Source organism: Oncorhynchus mykiss, chromosome 16 (assembly GCF_057628025.1).
Source record: "Oncorhynchus mykiss isolate SJ-2025 chromosome 16, ASM5762802v1, whole genome shotgun sequence".
NCBI classification, from domain to species: domain Eukaryota; kingdom Metazoa; phylum Chordata; class Actinopteri; order Salmoniformes; family Salmonidae; genus Oncorhynchus; species Oncorhynchus mykiss.
The window spans coordinates 4,647,501-4,662,249 of NC_143037.1; the positions used below are offsets into that span (position 1 = coordinate 4,647,501).

Sequence of the window (14,749 nt, forward strand, 5' to 3'; positions counted from 1 at the left end):
AGGTCACTAGTTTAATGTCTTTGTTTCTCTCTCTCTCTTCTCGTCCAGAGGTCACTAGTTTAATGTCTTTGTCTCTCTCTCTCTCTTCTCGTCCAGAGATCCCTAGTTTAATGTCTTTGTCTCTCTCTCTCTTCTCGTCCAGAGGTCACTAGTTTAATGTCTTTGTCTCTCTCTCTCTTCTCTTCCAGAGGTCACTAGTTTAATGTATTTGTCTCTCTCTCTTCTCTTCCAGAGGTCACTAGTTTAATGTCTTTGTCTCTCTCTCTTCTCTTCCAGAGGTCACTAGTTTAATGTCTTTGTCTCTCTCTCTCTCTTCTCTTCCAGAGGTCACTAGTTTAATGGCTGGAAGGTAGAGGCCAAAGAGGGACATAATGACCTCCATTCCGTCGATGGACAGACACATCCAGCAGACCATCGACCGTCTGTTATGTATCAAACAGGTGAGTTTCCACTTGTTTCCAACATGGTCCCTGATGGACGAAAATTCACTAACTAGCGTTTATAAATAGTTACAGCAGCATTTCCCAGACTGGATCCTGGGGACCCCAACGGGGGATTTTTCTCAGGCTCTCGCCTGCAACATCAGTTCTGTTGTACTCGCAGATAATATTTTTACAGTTTTGGAAACTGTAGAGTGTTTTCTATCCTAAGCTGTCAATTATATGCATATTCTAGCATCTAGTTTACTAGTTTACTACTGGAATGTTTTTTTTTCTCCAAAAAATGAAAATACTGCCCCCTAGTCACAATTTAAAGAAGGAATGAGATTCCACAAATTAACTTTTAACAAGGTACACCTGTTAATTAAAATGCATTCCAGTTGACTACCTCATGAAGCTGGTTGAGAGAATGCCAAGAGTGTGAAAAGCGGTTTCAAAATAGTTGCGTTTATACTCTTAGTTTTATAAAAAAAAAAAAAAAAAAATCACCCTTTTTCTCCCCAATTTCATGGTATCCAATTGGTAGTTACAGTCTTGTCTCATCACTGTTACGGACTCAGGAGAGGCGAAGGTCGAGAGCCGTGCCTCCACCGAAACACAACCCAGCCAAGCCACACTGCTTCTTGCCTGCTTAACCCGGAAGCCAGCCGCACCAGTGTGTCGGAGAAAGAACTGTACACCTGGTGAACGTGTCAGCGTGCACTGCACCCGGCCAACCACAGGGGTCGCTAGAGAGCGATGGGACAAGAACATCCCTACTGGCCAAACCCTCCCCTAACCCGGACGACGCTGGGGCAATTGTGCGCCGCCCCATGGGTCTCCCGGTCGCGGACGGCTGCGTCCGCGTAAACGTGTAGTAATCATTTGTTTACATTAGCAGGTTAGCCTAGCAAGCTATCTAAACGTGTAGTAATAATATTTTTTACATTAGCAGGTTAGCCTAGCAAGCTATCTAAACGTGTAGTAATCATTTGTTTACATTAGCAGGTTAGCCTAGCAAGCTATCTAAACGTGTAGTAATCATTTGTTTACATTAGCAGGTTAGCCTAGCAAGCTATCTAAACGTGTAGTAATAATTTTTTTACATTAGCAGGTTAGCCTAGCAAGCTATCTAAACGTGTAGTAATCATTTGTTTACATTAGCAGGTTAGCCTAGCAAGCTATCTAAACGTGTAGTAATCATGGCTGAATACCAACCTGGCAGGCCACGTGCTCAGGGGCCTCAAACCTCACTCAGACATAATAATCATGGCACAATGAGTAGAATTGCAGAAAATGTGGGTTAAAATGTAAAAAAAAAATATATTTTCTTTCCACCACATGGTAAAATGGGTAGAATTGCATTAAACTTGCTTTAAAACAGCAACATTTTATTTAAATTGCGTAGAATTGGCCATCAAGAGGACCACCCACACCTAACCAAATCTAATTGGTCAATACATAGGGAATAAGGAGCCAATTAAGGACACAGGTTGTAGATAAAGAAATACAGGTTATCTGTTCACAACAATGTGTTCTGTGCTTTTGGTTCTGTTTCTATGGGTTGTAATGCACACCACTCAAAACACTGTAGCGCTTTACTGTTGCTTGTAGTATCACTGTATAAACACATGAGGAGAGAGGAGTCTAATACATTACGTCTCATGAGGGGGGGGGGGGCAGAGCTACTGCTGTTGCAATGCATTCTGGGCTGCTGCTGCTGCTGCTGCTGCTGTGCTAAGTGAGCGAGTTTATCCGGATGCCACACACACACACACACACACACACACAGAGAGAGAGAGACTAGCACAACAGTGGTGGTCGGTGCCATTAATGATGAGGGAGCACGGCCTTATTTCTATTACAGCATATTAGATAACTGTCATTCATATTCCATTCACCCAGTTCAATGTAACATCTATAGGTTTAGGTTACTGTCATTCATATTCCATTCACCCAGTTCAATGTAACATCTATAGGTTTAGGTTACTGTCATTCATATTCCATTCACCCAGTTCAATGTAACATCTATAGGTTTAGGTTACTACATGATACTCACATTTTCCCTTTATCCATCATGAGGTTGCTACAACCTAGCCTACAAATGAACGTTTACAACGTAGGTGCACACAGGTTGAGAGAATTTTGAGTAAATTAGGTGAAAGACATTGACACATTCAATACAGACTTGCCCGCATCTAGCTGACCTAGGGTGTAATCATTAGTCCAACGGCATCACCTCTTGCCTGCATCTAGCTGACTTAGGGTTTAATCATTAGTCCAACAGTATCACCTCTTGCCTGCATCTAGCTGACCTAGGGTGTAATCATTAGTCCAACGGTATCACCTCTTGCCTGCATCTAGCTGACCTAGGGTGTAATCATTAGTCCAACAGTATCACCTCTTGCCTGCATCTAGCTGACCTAGGGTGTAATCATTAGTCCAACAGTACCACCTCTTGCCTGCATCTAGCTGACCTAGGGTGTAATCATTAGTCCAACAGTATCACCTCTTGCCTGCATCTAGCTGACCTAGGGTGTAATCATTAGTCCAACAGTATCACCTCTTGCCGGGAAGTATTCAAGACCTCGTGACTTTTTCTACATTTTTGTTACGTTACAGCCTTATTCTGAAATGGATTAAATTGTTTTTGTTTACGTCCTCAATCAACACACAATTCCCCATAATGACAAAGCAAAAAAAACTCAAATAGCACATTTACATAAGTTTTCACCCTTTACTCAGTACTTTGTTAAAGCACCCTTGGCAGCGATTACAACAGAGTCTTCTTGGGTATGACGCTACAAGCTTGGCACACCTGTATTTGGGGAGTTTCTCCACGTTCTTCTCTGCAGATCCTCTCAAGCTCTGTCAGGTTGGATGGGGAGCGTCACTGTTATGAAGGGTAATAGATGAGGTGTTATGAAGGGTAATAGACTAAATATTATGAAGGGTAATAGACTAAATGTTATGAAGGGTAATAGATGAGGTGTTATGAAGGGTAATAGACTAAATGTTATGAAGGGTAATAGATGAGGTGTTATGAAGGGTAATAGACTAAATGTTATGAAGGGTAATAGATGAGGTGTTATGAAGGGGGTAATAGACTTAATAGATTTATGTTGATTAAACCCTTGATACAGGCTAATAGGGGCTGCAGGTTAGCCTAGTGGTTAGAGTGTTGGAATAGTAACCGGAAGGTTGCAAGTTCAAACCCCCGAGCTGTCGTTCTGCCCCTGAACATTGAGTTAAGAATTTGTTCTTAAACTGACTTGCCTGGTTAAATAAAGGTTAAATAAAAATAAAATAATACACACTAATTTGTCAATAATTTTGTCTGTAAGGTGGCTGCATCCCGAGACATACATGACAGTATCAGTCCGTGTCTCTCCGTGTCTCTCTGTGTCTCTCTGTGTCTCTCTGTGTCTTTCTGGCTGTTCTGGAGTGTGTAAACATGTTGGAGCAGTCTCTCCGTGTCTCTCTGTGTCTCTCCGTGTCTCTCCGTGTCTCTCCGTGTCTTTCTGGCTGTTCTGGAGTGTGTAAACATGTTGGAGCAGTCTCTCCGTGTCTCTCTGTGTCTTTCTGGCTGTTCTGGAGTGTGTAAACATGTTGGAGCAGTCTCCCGCCCAGGGGATAGTATATGTCTCTTGGCCACTAGTTAGGCTTGATTGGTGGGTTTTGGCTGGAGAAAGAGGCAACATCTGCGAGGTGGCAGTGCCAAGCGAGCGCAGCAAGAGCAGCAGCCGTTAACACACTTGGTGTGACCAATTGTTCTGAGTGCAAAGAACAGTAATCACTACAAGCCACAGTGATAATGTGTTGAACAGTAATCACTACAAGCCACAGTGATAATGGTGTTGAACAGTAATCACTACAAGCCACAGTGATAATGGTGTTGAACAGTAATCACTACAAGCCACAGTGATAATGGTGTTGAACAGTAATCACTACAAGCCACAGTGATAATGGTGTTGAAGAGTAATCACTACAAAGCACAGTGATAATGGTGTTGAACAGTAATCACTCAATCCACAGTGATAATGAGGTTGAACAGTGATCACTACAATCCACAGTGATAATGGTTTTATGTTTTACCTCCTTTATACATAACATATCCCTCCAAACAATTCCTCCTTCTCTCTATATATATATGTATCTCTCTACTTCCCATCTCTTCTCCTCTCTCTCATCTACCTCTCTTCTCTCTCTCTCTCTTTCTACATCTCATCTCTCCCTCTCTCTCTCATCTACCTCTCTCTTCCCTCTCTCTCTTCTCCATCTCTCCTCTCTCTCTCTTTCTCTCTCTCTCTCTCTCTCTCTCTCGCTCTCTCTCTCTCTCTCTTTCTACATCTCATCTCTCCCTCTCTCTCTTCTCCATCTCTCCTCTCTCTCTCTCTCTCTCTCTCTCTCTCTCTCTCTCTCTCTCTTTCTACATCTCATCTCTCCTCTCCATCTCTCCCTCTCTCTCCTCTCTCTCCCATTTACCTCTCTCTTCTCTTCTCTTCTCTCTCTCTCTCTACATCTCATCTCTCTCTCTCCTCTCCATCTCTTCTCTCTCTCTCTACATCTCCTCTCTCTCTCCTCTCCATCTCCTCTCTCTCTCTCTCTCTCCTCTCCATCTCTCTCTCTCTCCTCCATCTCCTCTCTCTCTCTCTCCTCTCCATCTCTCTCTCTCCTCTCCATCTCCTCTCTCTCTCATCTACCTCTCCCCCCTCCCCCTCCCCCCATCCTTCGTACACTGATTGAGTGTGTGTTTATCTTCCAGTCTAATCTATATTTAGCATCTCTGAATGTGAGTTTCTCCAGAGCTGACTCTATCCAACAGCAGGATTCACATGCTCTTAACCCCCTTCACACACACACACACACACACACACACACACACACGCACACACAGTGCACAAACATACACCCGCCCCTACCCTGAACAAAGATTTACTCTGCAGGGAAATGGTCTAGGACTCCACATGAAATACACACAAGACTGGTTTCATCTGGCCCTTGTCAAACGCTGCCTTTACCAATGGATTTGGAGGCTAATCAAATGCTGACCTCTACTGCCACCTAAAGAGAAGAAGACAAACCTTCTGACTGTAACTAGTCTGCTGCTTTCCCCCCCCCCCCCCTTCCTGTCTCTTACAGAGGAGAGCAACAGACCTGGTTTTAAATAGTATTAGAAATCATTTAACATACTCGATCTGGGCTCGATTTAGCCCGCCTGGCTCAAACCTGAACCAATAGAATAGAACTGTAAAACTGCAAAACAAACCCCAGTCCACCTGGCTCTTCGTGCAGGCTAGAGCAAACGTGTTGAATACTGATTGAACCCAGGTGTGTTGGAGGAGTTGGAAATCAAAGCAAGCATCTTCAGTTCAACATGACAAGCTGCGCTGTGTGCTTTTTTGATGCTGCTTAGCTGTGGACTGGGTTTCTTATTTGTAACCTAGCAAGCACAACCCCAAAGGGCAAAGCAACGTGTGAGTTTAATCTCTCTGCAGAAAGGCAATAAACTGCTTCAGAGAGGAGAGGAGAAGAGAAGACAGGAGAGAGATGCCTTATTGTCCCTTTATTTAACTAGGGATTTAATCACATTGAGATTGACATCTGTTTTAATCTGGGATTTAATCACATTGAGATTGACATCTGTTTTAATCTGGGATTTATTCACATTGAGATTGACATCTGTTTTTTAAAAATTACACAATGTACCACACCATTATTAACACGATGTACCACACCATTATTAACACAATGTACCACACCATTATTAACACAATGTACCACACCATTATTAACACAATGTACCACTACATTAACACAATGTTCTGGAAGAATATTGGACGTGTACCTTATTTCTTATGTTTATTCCTTAATGTCAATAAATACATGAGTTTACATTTTTTTGCATTTAGTGCTTTTCATTGTTCATTGTTTTATTGATTCGGCCCCTGTCGTTTTACTGTTACGGTGTCCTTGGTAACACAGACACTCTCTCTCTCTCTCTCCCTCTCTCTGTCCTTCTCACTCTCTCGCTCTCTCTCGCTCTCTGTCCTTCTCTCTCTGTCTCTGTCTCTCTCTCTCTCTCTCTCTCTGTCCTTCTCTCTCTCTCACTCTCTGTCCTTCTCTCTCTCTCTCGCGCTCTCCGTCCCTCTCTGTCCCTCTCTCTCTCTCTGTCCCTCTCTGTCTCTCTCTCTGTCCCTCTCTGTCTCTCTCTCTCTCTCTCTCTCTCTCTGTCCCTCTCTGTCCCTCTCTCTCTCTCTGCCTCTCTGTCTCTCTCTGTCTCTCTCTCTCTCTGTCTCTCTCTGTCTCTCTCTGTCTCTCTCTCTCTCTCTGTCTCTCTCTCTCTCTCTGTCTCTCTCTCTCTCTCTGTCCCTCTCTGTCCCTCTCTCTCTCTGTCCCTTTCTGTCCCTCTCTGTCTCTCTCTGTCCCTCTCTGTCCCTCTCTCTCTATCTCTCTGTCTCTCTCTGTCTCTCTCTCTCTCTCTCTCTCTCTCTCTGTCCCTCTCTGTCCCTCTCTCTCTCTGTCCCTCTCTCTCTCTCTCTGTCCCTCTCTGTCCCTCTCTGTCCCTCTCTCTCTCTGTCTCTCTATCTCTCTGTCTCTCTCTGTCTCTCTCTCTCTCTCTCTCTCTGTCCTTCTCACTCTCTCGCTCTCTCTCGCTCTCTGTCCTTCTCTCTCTGTCTCTGTCAAATTCAAATTCAAATTCAAGCTGCTTTATTGGCATGAAAAACATTGTGTCAATATTGCCAAAGCAACAATGTATACAATATACATTGTAACAAAATTGTAAATGATAGCAAATAATAATATAAAATGGTAGTAAATAATAATACAAAAATAAATACAATAAAATGGTAACAGTCTACAGTAAACATTAATAATTATAGTAATAACAATAATAGTAATAATAAGTAAGTTACTGTTTACTATGCAGATGTTATTATTCAGTGTCCCTCAGGCTATGGCAGGAAAATACATATTTGGCTGCAAGAGGAGCCATTGCTCCTTCGCCCATGAGTATTCTTAGTTTTTCCTCTGGGTTCAATTTGTAAAAATTTGGAATATATGTAGTAATTTCTGTGAATAATGAATCTCTTTGTGAGGAATATTTATCACAGTAAAGGAGAAAGTGCATCTCTGTCTCTACCTCCCCTGTCATGCAGTGACCACATACACGCTCCTCTTTGGGTAGCCATGTCTTTTTATGTCTGCCGGTTTCTATTGCCAATCGGTGGTCACTCAGCCTGTACTTGGTAAGGATCTGTCTCTGCTTCGTATCTCTGACAGAGTAGAGATAATCAGCCAATTCATATTCTCTGTTTAGGGTCAGATAGCAATTTAGTCGGCTTTGGGATTTTGTTTCGTTTTTCCAGTATTGTAAGTATGATTCCTTTGATTGGTTCATGATTTTGTTTATTGGAATTCTTTCTTTTGAAGCAGTGCTGGTGTCAGCTTGATTGGTGAGGTCCAACACCAGCTGACTGAGAGGGCTCGTTTCTGGGCTCAGCTCTTGGGCTTGAAGTGCTTTAAATTGCAGACTCGAATTTGGACTTGAATTTAGATGTAGCCAAAATTTTAATGATCTTTTCTGTATTTTCATTATTACTGGAAAACGGCCCAATTCTGCCCTACATGCATTAGTTGGTGTATTTCTCTGGACTTGTAGAATTTTCCGACAGAATTCTGCATGTAGGGTTTCAATTGGATGTTTGTCCCACATTTTAAAATCCAGTTTATTGAGTGGCCCCCAAACCTCACTTCCATAAAGTGCTATTGGTAGGATTACACTGTCAAATATTTTAGTCCAAATTCTAATTGGGATGTTGATTTTGAATAATTTCATTTTTATTGCATACATTGCTCTGCGGGCTTTTTCTTTGAGTGCATTCACTGCCATATTAAAGTTTCCCGATGCAGATATGATCAGACCAAGGTAGGTGTAATTTTTTGTGTGTTCAATTAAGGTGTTGTTCAGGGTGAATTTACATTTTTGTTTCTGACATCTGGGTTTTTTTTGGAAAATCATGATTTTAGTTTTTTGGAAATTTACTGCCAGGGCCCAATTATGGCAATATTGCTCCAGAATATTAATGTTTTGTTGAAGACCTTCTTTGGTTGGTGATAGAAGTACCAAGTCATCAGCATATAGCAGGTATTTCACCTCTGTGTCAAATAGTGTGAGAATACTGTCTCTCTCTCTCTCTCTCTCTGTCCTTCTCTCTCTCTCACTCTCTGTCCTTCTCTCTCTCTCTCGCGCTCTCTGTCCCTCTCTGTCCCTCTCTCTTTCTCTGTCCCTCTCTGTCTCTCTCTCTCTCTCTCTCTCTCTCTCTCTCTCTGTCCCTCTCTGTCCCTCTCTCTCTCTCTGCCTCTCTGTCTCTCTCTGTCTCTCTCTCTCTCTGTCTCTCTCTGTCTCTCTCTGTCTCTCTCTCTCTCTCTGTCTCTCTCTCTCTCTCTGTCTCTCTCTCTCTCTCTCTCTGTCCCTCTCTGTCCCTCTCTCTCTCTGTCCCTTTCTGTCCCTCTCTGTCTCTCTCTGTCCCTCTCTGTCCCTCTCTCTCTATCTCTCTGTCTCTCTCTGTCTCTCTCTCTCTCTCTCTCTCTCTCTCTGTCCCTCTCTGTCCCTCTCTCTCTCTGTCCCTCTCTCTCTCTCTCTGTCCCTCTCTGTCCCTCTCTGTCCCTCTCTCTCTCTGTCTCTCTATCTCTCTGTCTCTCTCTGTCTCTCTATCTCGCTGTCTCTCTCTGTCTCTCTCTCTCTCTCTGTCTCTCTCTCTCTCTCTGTCCCTCTCTGTCCCTCTCTCTCTCTGTCCCTTTCTGTCCCTCTCTGTCTCTCTCTGTCCCTCTCTGTCCCTCTCTCTCTCTCTGTCTCTCTATCTCGCTGTCTCTCTCTGTCTCTCTCTGTCTCTCTCTCTCTCTCTCTCTCTGTCCCTTTCTGTCCCTCTCTGTCTCTCTCTGTCTCTCTCTGTCTCTCTCTCCCTCTCGCTCTCTCTCATAGCAGGCTGAATAATATGATGTGTGTACACTATACATTAATCTACATACTATAGAAGTGCTATAGAATTATAGTATATAATATTTTCTGGTTACATAGAATCATCTAGGTTAAATGCACTAATAATCTTCTCCTGTAACCTCACACACGGAAATGTGTTTGTGACCTTTGACATTTGTCTGTTATTTGACCCTTTAACGACCTTTCCTTTATGTTTGTACCGCTTGTTCTTCCTTAGCACTTACAGAACCCCGCCAACTTCCAGACGGCAGCGACAGAGCTGCTGGACTGGTGCGGTGACCCCCGGGCCTTCCAACGACCCTTTGAGCAAAGCCTGATGGGATGTCTAACGGTAAGATATTAAACGCCAGCGTGGCTGCTGCCCTCTCGTCCCCTGTGTGTGTGTGTGTGTGTGTGTGTGTGTGTGTGTGTGTGTGTGTGTGTGTGTGTGTGTGTGTGTGTGTGTGTGTGTGTGTGTGTAAAGTGTCGCAAGGACAGAGGAGCAGAGTTTAAACCACTGCAGCATTAGAACTCATTGTAACTCGGGGAAAGACCGAGAGGAGGGAGGAAGGAAGGAAAGTACTAGCATAGGTGGGAAAAAGTACCCAACTGTCATACTTGAGTAAAAGTAAATATTCCTTAATAGAAAATGACTCAAGTGAAAGTCCCCCAGTAAAATACTACTTGAGTAAAAATATTTATGTTACTAAAATGTTAAAAAAATGTACGGGTCGGCAGGTAGTCTAGTGGTTAGAGTGTAGGGACGGCAGGTAGCCTAGTGGTTAGAGTGTAGGGACGGCAGGTAGCCTAGTGGTCAGAGTGTAGGGGAGGCAGGTAGACTAGTGGTTAGAGTGTAGGGACGGCAGGTAGCCTAGTGGTTAGAGTGTAGGGACGGCAGGAAGCCTAGTGGTTAGAGTGTAGGGACGGCAGGTAGTCTAGTGGTCAGAGTGTAGGGACGGTAGGTAGCCTAGTGGTTAGAGTGTAGGGACGGCAGGTAGCCTAGTGGTTAGAGTGTAGGGACGGCAGGTAGTCTAGTGGTCAGAGTGTAGGGACGGTAGGTAGCCTAGTGGTTAGAGTGTAGGGATGGCAGGTAGCCTAGTGGTTAGAGTGTAGCGACGGCAGGTAGTCTAGTGGTTAGAGTGTAGGGATGGCAGGTAGACTAGTGGTTAGAGTGTAGGGGCGGCAGGTAGCCTAGTGGTTAGAGTGTAGGGACGGCAGGTAGCCTAGTGGTTAGAGTGTTGGGACGGCAGGTAGTCTAGTGGTTAGAGTGTAGGGATGGCAGGTAGACTAGTGGTTAGAGTGTAGGGGAGGCAGGTAACCTAGTGGTTAGAGTGTAGGCGCGGCAGGTAGACTAGTGGTTAGAGTGTAGGGACGGCAGGTAGCCTAGTAGTTAGAGTGTGGGGACGGTAGGTAGCCTAGTGGTTAGAGTGTAGGGGTGGCAGGTAGCCTAGTGGTTAGAGTGTAGGGACGGCAGGTAGTCTAGTGGTTAGGGTGTAGGGACGGCAGGTAGCCTAGTGGTTAGAGTGTAGGGACGGCAGGTAGCCTAGTGGTTAGAGTGTAGGGACGGCAGGTAGCCTAGTGGTTAGAGTGTAGGGGAGGCAGGTAGCCTAGTGGTTAGAGTGTAGGGGAGGCAGGTAACCTAGTGGTTAGAGTGTAGGGACGGCAGGTAGACTAGTGGTTAGACTGTAGGGACGGCAGGTAGCCTAGTGGTTAGAGTGTAGGGACGGCAGGTAGTCTAGTGGTTAGAGTGTAGGGACGGCAGGTAGCCTAGTGGTTAGAGTGTAGGGGAGGCAGGTAGCCTAGTGCTTAGAGTGTAGGGGAGGCAGGTAGCCTAGTGGTTAGAGTGTAGGGTCGGCAGGTAGTCTAGTGGTTAGAGTGTAGGGGAGGCAGGTAGCCTAGTGGTTAGAGTGTAGGGTCGGCAGGTAGTCTAGTGGTTAGAGTGTAGGGGAGGCAGGTAGCCTAGTGGTTAGAGTGTAGGGTCGGCAGGTAGTCTAGTGGTTAGAGTGTAGGGACGGCAGGTAGCCTAGTGGTTAGAGTGTAGGGACGGCAGGTAGCCTAGTGGTTAGAGTGTAGGGACGGCAGGTAGCCTAGTGGTTAGAGTGTAGGGACGGCAGGTAGCCTAGTGGTTAGAGTGTAGGGACGGCAGGTAGCCTAGTGGTTAGAGTGTAGGGACGGCAGGTAGTCTAGTGGTTAGAGTGTAGGGACGGCAGGTAGCCTAGTGGTTAGAGTGTAGGGGAGGCAGGTAGCCTAGTGATTAGAGTGTAGGGGAGGCAGGTAACCTAGTGGTTAGAGTGTAGGGACGGCAGGTAGACTAGTGGTTAGACTGTAGGGACGGCAGGTAGCCTAGTAGTTAGAGTGTAGGGACGGCAGGTAGCCTAGTGGATAGAGTGTAGGGGAGGCAGGTAGCCTAGTAGTTAGAGTGTAGGGACGGCAGGTAGCCTAGTAGTTAGAGTGTAGGGACGGCAGGTAGCCTAGTGGATAGAGTGTAGGGGAGGCAGGTAGCCTAGTGGTTAGAGTGTAGGGGAGGCAGGTAACCTAGTGGTTAGAGTGTAGGGACGGCAGGTAGACTAGTGGTTAGACTGTAGGGACGGCAGGTAGCCTAGTGGTTAGAGTGTAGGGACGGCAGGTAGTCTAGTGGTTAGAGTGTAGGGACGGCAGGTAGCCTAGTGGTTAGAGTGTAGGGACGGCAGGTAGCCTAGTGGTTAGAGTGTAGGGACGGCAGGTAGTCTAGTGGTTAGAGTGTAGGAACGGCAGGTAGCCTAGTGGTTAGAGTGTAGGGACGGCAGGTAGTCTAGTGGTTAGAGTGTAGGGACGGCAGGTAGCCTAGTGGTTAGAGTGTAGGGACGGCAGGTAGCCTAGTGGTTAGAGTGTAGGGACGGCAGGTAGCCTAGTGGTTAGAGTGTAGGGACGGCAGGTAGCCTAGTGGTTAGAGGCGGCAGGTTGCCTAGTGGTTAGAGTGTAGGGACGGCAGGTAGCCTAGTGGTTAGAGCGTAGGGACGGCAGGTAGTATAGTGGTTAGAGTGTAGGGACGGCAGGTAGCCTAGTGGTTAGAGTGTAGGGACGGCAGGTAGCCTAGTGGTTAGAGTGTAGGAACGGCAGGTAGCCTAGTGGTTAGAGTGTAGGGACGGCAGGTAGCCTAGTGGTTAGAGTGTTGGGACGGCAGGTAGCCTAGTGGTTAGAGTGTAGGGACGGCAGGTAGCCTAGTGGTTAGAGTGTAGGGACGGCAGGTAGCCTAGTGGTTAGAGTGTAGGGACGGCAGGTAGCCTAGTGGTTAGAGTGTAGGGACGGCAGGTAGCCTAGTGGTTAAAGTGTAGGGACGGCAGGTAGCCTAGTGGTTAGAGTGTAGGGACGGCAGGTAGCCTAGTGGTTAGAGTGTAGGGACGGCAGGTAGCCTAGTGGTTAGAGTGTAGGGACGGCAGGTAGCCTAGTGGTTAGAGTGTAGGGACGGCAGGTAGCCTAGTAGTTAGAGTGTAGGGACGGCAGGTAGCCTAGTGGATAGAGTGTAGGGGAGGCAGGTAGCCTAGTGGTTAGAGTGTAGGGGAGGCAGGTAACCTAGTGGTTAGAGTGTAGGGACGGCAGGTAACCTAGTGGTTAGAGTGTAGGGACGGCAGGTAGACTAGTGGTTAGACTGTAGGGACGGCAGGTAGCCTAGTGGTTAGAGTGTAGGGACGGCAGGTAGTCTAGTGGTTAGAGTGTAGGGACGGCAGGTAGCCTAGTGGTTAGAGTGTAGGAACGGCAGGTAGCCTAGTGGTTAGAGTGTAGGGACGGCAGGTAGTCTAGTGGTTAGAGTGTAGGGACGGCAGGTAGCCTAGTGGTTAGAGTGTAGGGACGGCAGGTAGCCTAGTGGTTAGAGTGTAGGGACGGCAGGTAGCCTAGTGGTTAGAGTGTAGGGACGGCAGGTAGCCTAGTGGTTAGAGTGTAGGGACGGCAGGTAGCCTAGTGGTTAGAGTGTAGGGACGGCAGGTAGCCTAGTGGTTAGAGTGTAGGGACGGCAGGTAGCCTAGTGGTTAGAGTGTAGGAACGGCAGGTAGCCTAGTGGTTAGAGTGTAGGGACGGCAGATAGTCTAGTGGTTAGAGTGTAGGGGAGGCAGGTAGCCTAGTGGTTAGAGTGTAGGGGAGGCAGGTAGCCTAGTGGTTAGAGTGTAGGGACGGCAGGTAGCCTAGTGGTTAGAGTGTAGGGGAGGCAGGTAGCTTAGTGGTTAGAGTGTAGGGGAGGCAGGTAGCCTAGCGGTTAGAGTGTAGGGACGGCAGGTAGCCTAGTGGTTAGAGTGTAGGGGCGGCAGGTAGCCTAGTGGTTAGAGTGTAGGGGCGGCAGGTAGCCTAGTGGTTAGAGGCGGCAGGTTGCCTAGTGGTTAGAGTGTAGGGACGGCAGGTAGTCTAGTGGCTAGAGTGTAGGGACGGCAGGTAGCCTAGTGGTTAGAGTGTAGGGACGGCAGGTAGACTAGTGGTTAGAGTGTTGGGACGGCAGGTAGCCTAGTGGTTAGAGTGTAGGGACGGCAGGTAGCCTAGTGGTTAGAGTGTAGGGACGGCAGGTAGTTTAGTAGTTAGAGTGTAGGGACGGCAGGTAGCCTAGTAGTAAGAGTGTAGGGACGGCAGGTAGCCTAGTGGTTAGAGTGTAGGGGAGGCAGGTAGCCTAGTGGTTAGAGTGTAGGGGCGGCAGGTAGCCTAGTGGTTAGAGGCGGCAGGTTGCCTAGTGGTTAGAGTGTAGGGACGGCAGGTAGTCTAGTGGTTAGAGTGTAGGGACGGCAGGTAGCCTAGTGGTTAGAGCGTAGGGACGGCAGGTAGTATAGTGGTTAGAGTGTAGGGACAGCAGGTAGCCTAGTGGTTAGAGCGTAGGGACGGCAGGTAGTCTAGTGGTTAGAGCGTAGGGACGGCAGGTAGCCTAGTGGTTAGAGCGTAGGGACGGCAGGTAGTCTAGTGGTTAGAGCGTAGGGACGGCAGGTAGCCTAGTGGTTAGAGCGTAGGGACGGCAGGTAGTCTAGTGGTTAGAGTGTAGGGACGGCAGGAAGCCTAGTGGTTAGAGCGTAGGGACGGCAGGTAGTCTAGTGGTTAGGGTGTAGGGACGACAGGTAGCCTAGTGGTTAGAGTGTAGGGACGGCAGGTAGTCTAGTGGTTAGAGTGTAGGGACGGCAGGAAGCCTAGTGGTTAGAGCGTAGGGACGGCAGGTAGTCTAGTGGTTAGGGTGTAGGGACGACAGGTAGCCTAGTGGTTAGAGTGTAGGGACGGCAGGTAGCCTAGTGGTTAGAGTGTAGGGACGGCAGGTAGTCTAGTGGTTAGGGTGTAGGGACGACAGGTAGCCTAGTGGTTAGAGTGTAGGGACGGCAGGTAGCCTAGTGGTTAGAGTGTA

The 14,749-nt window shown here is 47.0% G+C and overlaps 1 protein-coding gene across 2 annotated transcripts in view; it reads left to right on the forward strand.

The window, feature by feature from the left end:
* Positions 1 to 14,749, forward strand: part of LOC110491218 (zinc finger MIZ domain-containing protein 1) — a 369,712-nt gene that overhangs the window by 209,448 nt on the left and 145,515 nt on the right. For both annotated transcript variants that reach the window (XM_036945991.2, XM_090201774.1), the window contains exons 3-4: positions 325 to 440; positions 9,641 to 9,754. In XM_036945991.2, coding sequence (XP_036801886.2) covers positions 372 to 440; positions 9,641 to 9,754 — 183 coding nt within the window. In that variant the 5' untranslated portion in view covers positions 325 to 371. The remainder of the gene's footprint in view (positions 1 to 324; positions 441 to 9,640; positions 9,755 to 14,749) is intronic.